General features: G+C 34.2%; 2 protein-coding genes across 2 annotated transcripts; both read right to left on the bottom strand.

Annotated features, from left to right (window-relative positions):
- Positions 1–2,385: 2,385 nt before the first annotated feature.
- On the bottom strand, positions 2,386–6,479 carry zgc:162780 (uncharacterized protein LOC555377 homolog). Its single transcript, XM_056464868.1, has 6 exons — positions 5,878–6,479; positions 5,609–5,769; positions 4,163–4,376; positions 3,550–3,653; positions 2,897–3,034; positions 2,386–2,781 (listed from the first exon to the last, which is right to left on the bottom strand). The coding sequence occupies exons 1-6, from the start codon at positions 5,986–5,988 to the stop codon at positions 2,685–2,687; spliced, it is 825 nt and encodes a 274-aa protein (XP_056320843.1). The 5' UTR covers positions 5,989–6,479; the 3' UTR covers positions 2,386–2,684.
- Positions 6,480–7,654: 1,175 nt separating this feature from the next.
- zgc:162396 (uncharacterized protein LOC555292 homolog) lies at positions 7,655–11,968 on the bottom strand. Its single transcript, XM_056465954.1, has 6 exons — positions 11,411–11,968; positions 10,094–10,254; positions 8,924–9,137; positions 8,638–8,738; positions 8,176–8,313; positions 7,655–8,027 (listed from the first exon to the last, which is right to left on the bottom strand). Exons 1-6 carry the CDS (start codon positions 11,519–11,521, stop codon positions 7,937–7,939), a joined length of 816 nt encoding a protein of 271 aa, XP_056321929.1. The 5' UTR covers positions 11,522–11,968; the 3' UTR covers positions 7,655–7,936.
- Between the last annotated feature and the right edge of the window lie 948 nt (positions 11,969–12,916).

Below are 12,916 nucleotides of genomic sequence, written 5' to 3'. Positions count from 1 at the left end.
AACCTTCTTGCTGAGAGGCAATCATGCTACCCACTGCGCCACCGTGACACCCCGATTTTAATTAAATTCAAGTTAATTTATATAGTGCTTTTTACAATAATCATTGTTTCAAAGCAGCGTTACAAAAGGTGCACATTACTGCATTACAATCAAATTTGGAAGGTTATTACTAATCATAACTTTTATTAGTTACTAATAACTTTAATTGGCTAACTAATAGCTTTTAACAGTTAAAGTTATTATATATAAAGATAGTTAACCTGTTATACAGCATATAGATGTCTACAGTATGTGTACATGTTCAATGAAGTGTATTTGTGTATTAATTGTATGCGTTTTAGAAAAACATTTTAGATTTACTGAAATAGCAAATCTGTAAGGACCAACTTTGATATACCACAGACAAAAACAATTAGAAAAATCAAGAAAATATTAATAACCACACTAGAAAAATATGGATAGTGTGTAGCATTCAACAAACAAACAAACAAACAAACAAACAAACAAACAAACAAACAAACAAACAAACGTAAGGCTTATTTGGTAAACCTAATGAGAGTTAAATTATGTTATTTCAGTTGTAAAGTCATCTAAACTTTATGAGCACCAAAATTGTTGACTGAAGTGAGAAAACATTATGTTGCATGGAGGACTAATTTATATTAAACCATTAATGCCATATAGGTCACACCGACTAACCCAGAAAAACACACAAGTGCACCATTTTGACAAATCAGTATTAATAAAACATGAAACACAATGCCATGTAACCCTATAAAAACATGCATTTCCTTCTCTTGAATATCTCCGGATTGGAACAATGTCAAACAAAAGTCAGATGAAAGAGTTAAATTTACCTCAAAGAAGAAAGTAGGTTATATGGATATTAAGTTTCACACTTCTTTTATGTCGATTTCCCAAATCTCTGTGATGTTTATGGGTGAATGAACCACTGTAAGGCTCTTAAGGTCATTGTCAGGGTTTTTGTAAAACAATGCATTGCATTTCAGTTTGTTTTATAACAAACCTTATATTTTCTAAATAATATTATGCTCACTAAAAACGTGGTAAAAATATCTCTCTATATGCCTCTATTATGGGTGCTGTGCACAGTGGGATAATCCTCCTTTTGAGGATACAATCAAGACAGAAGTCCATTTGGCATTAGAACAACACCAGGAGTGAATGATAACTTGTATGTTTCGATTTTTAAGTGAACCATCCTTTTAAAGATATTGATATTGAAGTCAATAGGCCTCCATATTTAGCCAATAGCACAAATGACAATTTACAACGACGCATTCAAGAATTTTGTGCATTCAATAAGTTATTGGGTGTACTGTTTATTAGAAACATTTTGTAAATGTGTATAATAGAAGAATCCATTTAATAACATCCAATCAGCTTCCTCACATGCATTGGCACTATATTCTCTTACATTCACTGTCTCATGTGCTGTCATGTGATAGGTCTGTGAATTACTTTTCTAGGTAAGAGATATGAACACACACACACACACACACACATCCTGTAATCCATTCTTTCCATTCACCCGCCTATCTGTGCATCCTTGCATCTAGTTCCAAGACATACAATATGACAAACCACTAGACGTTGCGTGTATGGGCTAGCAGGTTCACCAACCTTAAGAATCATTATTTAACACAAAAGACGTGTCTATATCAAGAAATATAGCCGTTTAGATTATAGCCTAATTACGAAAATTAAACAACTAGCAGCTTAAAACAACAATGGTTTAATCAAATGTTTCAAGAAAATTGTAAGATATATTTTGAAGTGTACAATGAAATATAACTGTGTGAATATTTTGTGTGTGTGTTTAAATATACGTGTATGTATATGTGACTTTGAAATCTGTATTGGTACTGTGTTTCATTACTGTACCGTGGAATTGTAGTCGGTATAACCGTGAGCAGATGTGCAGATGAACAACGTCTGGTAATGTCTAGAAGGGATAGGCCTACATCTGCTGCTATTGTGCATGCGCACATCACTATAGCCTAATTTTTATGACACTGCACAATAGTTACTAATTTTAAATTACGGTAAGAGGTAGGTTTATAAATCAATAAAACCAAATTTAGCCTATAAGTAGCCTATATGGTTATTAATAAATAAAATAAACAAATTTCGTTAATTTTCAGCCGCAGATACGCTTATATTCTATCACACTCAGGTACTGCTCTTTGATCAAGTCAACACTGCACCCTGCTGGATGATCCTTTAAATGCAAAACGATTTCAAATCATTGCTTTGTACTTGGGACAGAGACAGGACAATTTTATCTGGGACTCTGGATCTATTAATTCATTCAAAAGCATTTTTAATATGTAACTTTTCATAATAAAATCCTTTTTTTTGTAATTTGAAATACAACATTAATCAAAATTATATTTGTAAAAAAAACTAGAACTAAAATTACAAAGAATGTGACGTGAATGTCGGGTTCAATGTGTGGCGTGTGCGGGCATAAACAGTTAGTTGTAACACATTCAAACATTTCCAAATATGCTAGCATAACAAAATAATCACAGTACTAACTGAAGATAATTTATTACCTTAATTTGGTGGTTACAAAACTTGATGTTATGGAAATTAGTCAGTCAATCACATTAGGAATTACAATGAATACTAAGGTAAAATCATATACAGTAAACGAGGCATCAATCATCTGCAGGCTTTTGTGCCAGAAAATAAAAGTATTTAACTCCCATGGTAACTTCTGTCTCCGAGGATGTCACGTCCATCGCACGCTTCAGTCTTTATAGAAAAAAGAAAGTTTGAGGATATAAAAAGAGAGAGATTGTGTGAAACACACACATACGAATATATTACACAAACCAAAAAGTATAGAGCTGAGGACAAATCCTAATACCTTTCTTCAATGTCCTGCGAGAGCCGTCTGGCCTCTTCTGGATCTTTTTTTAGGAGTGTCTGAAATGTGGAGAAAGACTTCACCATACCAATGTAGCCAGAGAGAGGGACTGCCTTCTTCACCCAAAAAAGATCATGCCTGGAGACAAAAAAAAGTTTAAGTCCAGCTTCTACATTTTTGTTAAAACATTCCAGCCATTTCTTATCCACAATAAAGAAACAGCACTGAAATTTTGGTAGCACTTTTGATGGTCCCATTTAGATATTGTATGGAGAATAAACAACTTCACAACTCCATGTCAACTAACTGTCATTTGACTGTCGGGAGTCTATCTGCTTAATGTTTGATAACACTTTATTTTACTTTTTTAACAGTCTGCAACTAATCTAACATTGTTTTTTTGTCGTTTTTTTGGCTTCATTAGATTTAAATGAAAAACATTTCATGCGTAATATTTTTATTTTGTGACATCCATTTGATAAAAGCAAATAAGACAGGTACAACAAGCAACCTTAAATATCATAACATCACAACACTGCTTCTACTTTATAGTTTAACAAACCATTCTTCATTCTGTATACCTAAAACTAACTGCACTTTAAACTGTCTTCACCTACTAACTGCAAAGTTAATATTTTGTTATAATACATTACCATTCTTTGACTGGGTACTGCAGAGAGTCATATGTTCTTTTGTACAGTTCAAAGGAGCTGGGACCCAGATGAGGATCCCGTAAAGGATGCAAGGCTGCATAAAACTGTAATAAGACAAATATAACATAAGTACATGCTGAATCACATACAGTATTGTATCCAGATTCTTTTCTAAATATAGTGAATTGCAGGTTGAAGCAGAAGTTGCACATTAGGGCACCTGTGAGTCACACAGCATGACTATGATTCAAAGCTCTGGAATAAATCAGTAGCTCATAGTAGCATGTTTTGTTCTTTATTTTGAAAGTACTGACCCATACTGAATTGGTGATTACTGTGTAGAGAGTCCAAGTAAAGTATTAGATGCTTCATGAAGCTACAGAAACACCTACATGCATAAAATTTTATTTTGATCTTTGAACTATAAGTCTAGTAAAATGCTTGTTGAGCAAATGATTAATTAGTATAATCTAATTAAAGATCAGATAACATTTCAGTCGCTCATATAAAGTACAGGTCATGTGAGCTATATAGATGATTTCAAAATGTTCTCATTGTTGCAGACAAATGTTCAGACAGTTGGCAATCATTGTGAGAAATATATGATTCTCACCTCATTACAGATGAGGTTTAATGCTTCTGAACAGTCTCCATAAGTTAGCTCCATGTCTAGTGTGTAGTTGAGAAGTGCGAGGCAGCCATGAGGTTTGAGCACTCTGTCAGCCTCCTGAAGAAAACGTGAATGGTCAAACCAGTGGAACGCAGACATGGCCGTCACAAGATCTACAGAGCCATCTTCAAAGGGCAGTTCTTCAGCTGGACTCTCCCTTTGAGTCAAATAAGTTAAAACAGTAGCATGCATAGTATACAGTATGGGTGAAACTTAAACAAATCAGGAGTATCATCATGCACTAAATAAATATATCACCACTAAACAAATAAATAAATACAACAACTTAAATATTTTTATGGTGCAATTTTTAAGTTATCTAATGTTTAACTTTGGACTAAAATTATATATATATATATATATATATATATATATATATATATATATATATATATATATATATATATATATATATATATATATATATATAGTACAACAAATACTTTCAGCTGTTTTTACATAAATATTAAAATGATTTTAAATAAGACACAAATACAACCTACATAAAATGTACAAATACAAACTACCAGAAAAGTAATAGTCGCATACATAAAATATGAGTTTTTTGTATAAAATATGAAACAATTGAACTTGATGAAATACACGCTGGACAAGCATATTGGTTAAATAAATATTTTATGAAAAATAGCCTATGTCTGCTAAAGGAATAAATGAATGAAAGGCCATTTAAACGAACAACAACAACAAATCTTAAATTAATCTTTAGTTTACATTAGTCTGCTTGATAGGCTATGATGCATATGCAAGGGTAAAAATGGGCAAGTTTGATTCATTTTTACAATAACATGGTCCATATCCATCATGAATAGGCTCTCAGAAGAATAGAATCTCAGACTAGCACACGTCTCTCCTGTAGTAAAGCTGTTTAGTTTAAAAGCAAAATTGTCTGTGATAATGAGTATGGTCTGACTGATAAAGACAAACCATAGACTATAATCCACTTCCTTTCGCTCTAGTAAGGTACGTTTGTTTTCTTATTATTATGCAAAGTGAAAATATACAATCACTATAAATTATATAATAAAATAAAAAAAAACATCTAGTGGCCTAAGTTAGCGAAGTTGAAGCCAAAATGTTTGCGCTATGATGTGGAGCCCAAGCCTGCACAAGTGTTCATTAACTAGAGCAATATCAAAGAGTATAATTAAAACTAGGGCAAACTTATAAAAGAGATGTGAAATGTGCACAATAAATTTATTTTTTGGCTCACGTCCCATTTGAGTTCAGAGTTCACGATCTATACTGTAGTCAAGCACCAGGGGGCGTTCGTTTTGCTTTTCCCTTATTGACGTGTGAATTACACCTGAAGTAAACGGCGAAGAGAGATTAAAGTAATTTAATTCACACAACTACTTCATGTTTGCCTACCTGAATGAAACGTTTGGAATGTTAACATGTTTCCTCCCCATTTCCAGCTGAGCTGGACTAATATCTGTCCCAACCACACGTGTAAAATGTGGTGCCAAGAGCAACGTTCCCTGTCCTGAACCGCAGCCAACATCTACTGCCAGGCCATTGGATGAATTTTTCTGGAGACAAGTAAGTAGAAAAAAGCAGTACTTCAAATGTAAGTTAAATGACAATGATGAATGGCTCGTAAATAAATAACAACAAAACAGTCATTATAAAAATCTTACATTATTCCGGTGAAATTGCAGAACTTTGCCAATGAGCTCTTCTGAAGGAGAAATGCGATACTTCCAGTATGAGTTTGCATGTTCTTTCCCTTCAAATAATCGCACAGCCATTTTTGGACAGATGTACAGTCCCCTTTGAGTGAGAAAACTGAAGGGAATTGAGCTGCCAGCACACAAAAGGACAAGGAAAGTAGGACACAAGGGGAGGAGCCATTTAATGTTTTAGGCTTTGCTTATTTTTTTACTCACTGAGAGACAATTGTGCAAAGCTGTTTAAAACATTCCTTTGAGGCAAAAGTAACATGCTCAGTTTGCTAATGAGGACTTGTGCCGCACACACACACAATTTCCCCCTCATATTCACTGTGGAGAACAAGACTAAAAGTCCTTTCAGATTTAATCAACTTCTCCAGAGTAATAACTGGAAAAAGATCAAAGGTTTCCATGCTAACCAGATGCCATGCTGGGAGGATAAAGTACAATATTCACATTGATATAAGCGAATGGAATTTTTTTTTTGTTCTTTATACTCAGGTTATTTTGACAGCCACCTACATTTAGTTTTAATTGTTAGATCTCCAGTGATAGTGAAGTAGGCAGGTTAAGAAAGACGGAGATATGAAATATAAAACTATTAGAAACTAGAGATCTTATTATTGCTTAACGCATTCAAAATCTGTCTAAAATGTTCACACATAAATCATTGTTTTATGTAACAGTAATAACAAATCTAAAACAAATCTAAAAAAACATAGATTTGAATGTTGGATCATGTTACATTTGTAGAAATAGATATGAGGCATTTAATTACATTTTAACAAAGCCTAAACAGCCTGCCAAAAGTCTTGTGAATCCCAGTTGTAAGAGCAACAATTAATAACTTGATTTCTAGTTGATCATTCAGAAAAGTGGCAGAAGGTAGATTTTTCAGATGAATCTTCTGTTGAATTGCATCCCAATCATCACAAATACTGCAGAAGACCTATTGAAACCCACATAGACCCAAGAGTCTCACAGAAAGTTTGGTGAAGGAAAAATCATAGTTTGGGGTTACAATCAGTATGGGGCATGCAACAGATCAGCAGAGTGCATGGCAACATCAACAACCTGAGGTATCAAGACATTTGTGCTGCCCATTACATTACAAACCACAGGAGAGGGCAAATACTTAAGCAGGATAGTTCTCCTTTTCATACTTCAGCTCCACATCAAAGTTCCCTAAAGCAGAAAGATCAAGGTGCTCAAGAATTGGCCAGCCCAGTCACCAGACATGAACATTATTGAGCATGTTTGGGGTAAGATGAAGGAGGAGGCATTGAAGATGAATCCAAAAAATCTTGATGAACTCTGGGAGTCCTGCAAGAACACTTTCTTTGCCATTCAAGATGACTTTATTAATGAGTTATTTAAGTCATTGCAGAGATGTATGGAAGCAGTCCTCCAAGCTCATGGGAGTCATACACAATATTAATTCTTTTTCCACTGCACCATGACTTTATATATGACTTTGTCTAAGCAAAGTCAGACCTTTCTGTCCTAATTAAATAATTGAAAATAAAGGAATGATCATATTTGATTTTGGTAAAATAAGCGTAATCTAGAGGCCTTTGCCTTTTATATAAGCCACTTCTGATACTAAATGATCAACTAGAAGTCAAGTTATTATTTGTTGTTCCTAAAACGTGGATAGGCCTTTGTCAGGTAGTGTAGATGGAATAAACGTGTGTAGGAACAATAATAAAACTTCATATGAACAACCAACACAACCGGAAAAAAATAAGAAAAACTGAAATTTTATTGTTTAGCCTACATTACAATTAATGCAAGTATTCTGTATTCTGAATGAACATTAGGATAGTGCAAATACTCAGTGGTTCTTATTATCAGAATCTTTAATGTGAAATCATAAAAAATATGGGCTTTGTAAACCCACACATTTGCTAACTTGATTAACAAAGCAAGATTAAACATAGTTAACTACAGTAGCTGAACACCTGTGATTACAGTAAAGGAGAGGTGAGGGTAAAAGAGAGGTGTATCATTAGACTTGAGTCATGTGTCACTCAGGTTTACATGCAAGCACACAGTAATACTCCCATATAAAGTCAACTTTGGCGTCTGTTGAAGTTGCTTTTATCTCCTCTAGAATTCTGAAACAGAGTAATTCACAACCAGATCAATATTGTGTTTAATGTACAAATTAGTCTAATACAACGACTCCTGAAGAACAAACTTGTTATATAAATGTGTGTTGCAAACCATCACTATTGCATGCTAGTAAAAGTAAGATGTAATTACCGTGATGATGTTTTCTCCAACAGTGCAGTTGCAGCCTTTGGATTGGCTCTCAGATATGCTTGGTACATGGAAAAAGTCTGAAAAAAGCCAAGTATGTTCTTGACGCTGAGCTGTTCCTTTATGGGAATAGTTTCAATCCTTGAAAGACACAACAGAATTTTATTTAAAATATTAGACTCGTTTTATATCAAAGATAACATAATTTAAAGGTCAACCCACTTTTCGACTTCAGACTTAAAAATGACATGTTAGATTCATGTGATATAAAGTTTGTTAAGATAAATTCAGGTTTAAACCAATAATAAATAAATATGCACAGAACAGGAGCCGTCTGTATGACAGCAATTTAACTGGTTAAAACAAAATATGTCAAATGTAATGTGTTAATGATTAAATACAACACATACACAAATATATCTAGATACGTATCTGTACAGGCTCATGGACACCAAGTTAATTTACCTCTCTTTATCTGGAAAGGGTATGACTTCAAACAGGTCCTTTAGCTTTGTACTAGCCCCAGTTATCTTAGTGCTTGTGTAGGGCTGAAGTTCTTGCTTCAGCTATTAGAATAAATTAATATTAGTGAGCAGTTATAACCACTCTTTAAGCATATATCTGACAGACATGCATTCAGTAATATGAAGGTTTGGTATTCACATATTAAACGGTTACATTTTTCAAATTATTATTAAACATGTTCATGTATATATTTATATTTCATTTATATATATCTGCATATACATACTTCATCATATATGATATTAAGTTGATCTCCACAGGACTCATGGTGTATTTTCATACTGTCATTATAGCCAAAGAGAGCCAAGCATCCATGAGGCTTCAGGACACGCTGAGCTTCCTTGACGAAACGTTCAGCATCAAACCAATGAGCAGCAGATGCAGCTGTCAGCAGATCCACTGAAGCATCTGGGAAGGGCAGCTCCTCTGCTGTGCCTACTCTGTCCATTAATAAATATAATAGGGAGTAGACAAGAGTAATCTGTTAGCACCATAATGCATAATGGTATTTAGTTTCTTTTTTTAAAGGTAAATATAAAGTTTTGCTGTTCCATAACCTTTACATAAGCTTTTCTTCAGCTCAAAAAACTATGCATGTTGTTAAAAACACCAAAGATTGTAGAAATGATTAAAATGTGTATCCCGAACGTGAGTCACTTTATATAAAAAGGTTAGTTTGTTTGCCAATGTGACAAAAGATTGTAACAAAATCTGGAAAAAAAACATTGGTTGTCTATAAAAGCCTGTAAACTTATTTTAATGTAAAGAGTGAAAAAACAAACACATATGTATATATTTTAGACAGTGCCAAGAGAGCTCAACCTACAACCAAACCACAGTTGATCAAAAAAGACAAGAATGGCTGTTGTTCAATAGTTTTAGGACAACTATGGTGAAAGGTCTGATCCTCTACAAATGTTGACTACTATAAACTGTACAATAGCCAGATCATATAGTACTCAGTGTCAAAGACTGTATGTACCTTCATAATTAAACTACTGTAACAGTAGTCTATAATAAAAAAAATAATAATAATGTTTACACGTGATGTTGGTTAATTGCAGAGCTTGTGCAATTATTTCCGAATCACTATGATCAAATTGCTGTTTTCACACCACTGTAATTTTTTTATGGTTTATTTTGTTATTTATCTAAACATCACTTTTAGCATGGGCAACATTATGATGTTCAGCAGCATAACATTGCAAAGGTATTCCCATTGTATTTTAGCCTCTTATCAATTGAAGTAAATTACATTTACCATTAGTAAATCAGAGATGCTGTACCTACTGGCTGCAGTTCACCAGTGTCACCAGTCACAAGTGTCACAAATACAAGGGTTTCTAAATTCTACTGGAAGGCAGTTTAAGTAAGAGTAGAAATATATACTACTGACCTGTAGGTGAGATTAGGGAAGCCCTGCACTGCTCTCGCCTCCTCCACCTGTGATTCACTTACATCAATGCCCACCACCTGCTGAAAATATGGTGTCAGTGGGCGAGAGGTCTGCCCTGTCCCACAGCCCAAATCCACAGCCAGCTGATGGGGCTTTCCTTTCTGTGAAAAATGTTTTTAATCAATAAATATTTTATTAGAGTCGTAATTCAAAAAGATCAAATGTAAATTACTGTAAGTAAAACTCTTCTGTTAACTCTAGTTTAACTCAGTTGAACTAAAATTATTAATTCATTTTCTTTTTGGCTTAGTCCCTTTATTAATCTGGGGTTGCCACAGCGCAATACCTTATCCAGCATATGTTTTATGCAGCGGATGCCCTTCCAGCTGCAACCCATCACTGCGAAACACCCATACACTCTCATTCACACTCATACACTACGGATAATTTATCTTACTCAATTAACCTACAGCACATGTCTTTGGTCTTGTAGGGGAAACCGGAGCACCTGGAGGAAACCCACGTGAACACGGGGAGAACATGCAAACTCCACACAGAAACGCCAACTGACCCAGCTGAGCAGGGGCGTAGCAACCTGGGGGACGGGGGGATACGTCCCCCTCACTTTTAGAGACAGACCATTTATAAACAGGTGATTAATAATTATATGAACGTAAATGTTTTGAATCTCATACAGCTGTCCCCCCACTTTTAAAATGTCCGCTACACCCCTGCAGCTGAGGCTCGAACCAGTGACCTTCTTGCTGTGAGGCAATTGTGCTACCCACTACGACACCGCGTTGCCCTAAACTAGAATTACTGAAACAAAAGCTTAAACTAAATAGAAATTTGTTAAAAAAACAACTAACAAAAGCATTAACTATCTAAAACTAAACAAAAATTGTAAAAAAAAAAAAAAAAAGATATTATTAAAAAGATAATAATAATAAATATGCAAAACTATTATCCTTGCTTGAGGGCACTTTAGTCAACTTTTTGTTTTTGGGTGAACTATCACTTTAAAAAATACCTCACATTAGTTTCAAGACTTAAAGCAACTTGGCTAATTATTAGTACTAAATTAATGTCATCGTTAGGATGGTTTAAAGAATGTTTATTATTATAAGCATTATAATTATTTATGTAAATTATGTTAAGCCATATTTTTTTTTACCATAATGCATAAAAAAGTATGTAGATTATACAACTGTAATGTAGGTGATTCATATTTTGGAGGGGCCTTACTAAACGTACTGATTCAGCTGTCGTGCACACAATACCTCGGAGCAAAACCTCCACGAACACGGCTGATCTTACCTTTTTGTCCAGATACTGAAGAATAAGCTCCTTCAGCTCATCCGGTGGAGCGAATCGATATTGTTGATAGAGGGAGGCATGTTGTTTCTCTTCAAACATTCGTTCAGTCATTTTTCTGTAACGTTAAGTCTTCAGACGAATATTCAGAGTAAAATTCTGCACGTCTGCCGAGAAGAGTTAATTATTACAGGACATTATAGACACACGAAGAGGCGGGACACATGTAAGAACACGAGTTAATATCAAATGGAACTGGGTGGGAACAAAACAATTGCTAACCAAGTCACTGTTTCGGTCATAATCGAGAATGACGTGGGTTGGTGGCTCAGCTATAATTCTAAATAGCATACTACAGTACTACCCCATACTACGTCATACTGTATAACAGTACAGTAGGCGTTTTAAGAGTCGATTCATTCTCGTGGTAGTGTTCATGCGAATCGGTTCTTTAGAACTTGTCCGTTTACAGAGACAACTGTAAGCCGCTTTATCAACGCTGGGCAAGATTATTGAACAACACATAAACTGTCATAAGACTTTGCAGTGTTACGGAAGTCGCCATATTTGATGTTTACTTTCCCAGTGCCATACACGAGTTGTCGCGAGAGTTCAAAACATTTTTATTTTATTTCATTTTACTACCATATTTCAGTTTAAATAGCCGTTTGGCGTTTTTATTTTCATTCACTGTCTGAGAAATTAAGTGGAAAGCTACTTGTGTTGGTCTATATACTGTTCTATTGATGGTGAAATAAAACAAATATAAAACAAACTGTTTGTTTAGAATGAAAACATCTTCATCCAATTGTGTATAATTTCTTTTTTTAAATTTTTTAAGTTCTTAAAACAAGTAGGACTCGCAATAAAACAATTCTGTTTTCTTGTTTCAACATAGCCAGCAGAGGGCAGTATTTACGCATTTTTAGCCTATTAAAACACAAATAGATCCAAATAGATCAGCAAGAATCGTACATTCGTATAAACATACAATGTTAATTTAAAAAATCGACATAACAACGTCTATGTGATATAAAAGTCGTAATGATACATGAATGAATGAATTAAAAACGAATAAATGCATTTAATCAGTACATACAGGGGCAGATTTAGTGATTTGGGGGCCCTAAGCAATTCTTGCCATGGGTCCCAAATGTCCTAATATGCACTCTTCGTATTTATTTATTTGTTTGTTTGTGTTGCTGACTTTAACTTGTATCTTTTATCTTCTTTTCTATATTTTTCTTAAAATAATAATAATAATAATAAAAAAAAACTGCGGATAATAAATGATTTCATTTTTAAAGCTAAATCTTTATCTGATTTGAGTGCTGGACTGCTCCATTATGAGGGGTGGGGGACAAATTTGCGCAAACATAATTACGATGCAATTTTATTTATTAGACAAAATATGATAGAAAACGAATATATATATATTTACACACATATATATAAGGTATATTTTATACTTCTAAATATTAATTGAGGGGCCCCAAATTTCCTGGGGTC

Source organism: Danio aesculapii, chromosome 9 (assembly GCF_903798145.1).
Source record: "Danio aesculapii chromosome 9, fDanAes4.1, whole genome shotgun sequence".
Taxonomy (NCBI): Eukaryota; Metazoa; Chordata; class Actinopteri; order Cypriniformes; family Danionidae; genus Danio; species Danio aesculapii.
Note: the sequence above shows the minus strand (reverse complement) of the source record. Positions and strands in the feature narration are given on the sequence as shown.

Coding starts and splice junctions, on each gene's coding strand:
- zgc:162780 (XM_056464868.1), bottom strand. CDS start 5,988: ATGGCTGTGCGATTATTTGAAGGGAAAGAACATGCAAACTCATACTGG. Junction 5,770..5,877: donor TGCAATTTCACCGGAATAAT/GTAAGATTTTTA, acceptor ACTTGTCTCCAG/AAAAATTCATCCAATGGCCT. Junction 3,654..4,162: donor TAAACCTCATCTGTAATGAG/GTGAGAATCATA, acceptor GTCTTATTACAG/TTTTATGCAGCCTTGCATCC.
- zgc:162396 (XM_056465954.1), bottom strand. CDS start 11,521: ATGACTGAACGAATGTTTGAAGAGAAACAACATGCCTCCCTCTATCAA. Junction 10,255..11,410: donor TTCAGTATCTGGACAAAAAG/GTAAGATCAGCC, acceptor CATTTTTCACAG/AAAGGAAAGCCCCATCAGCT. Junction 8,314..8,637: donor CCCTTTCCAGATAAAGAGAG/GTAAATTAACTT, acceptor GTGTCTTTCAAG/GATTGAAACTATTCCCATAA.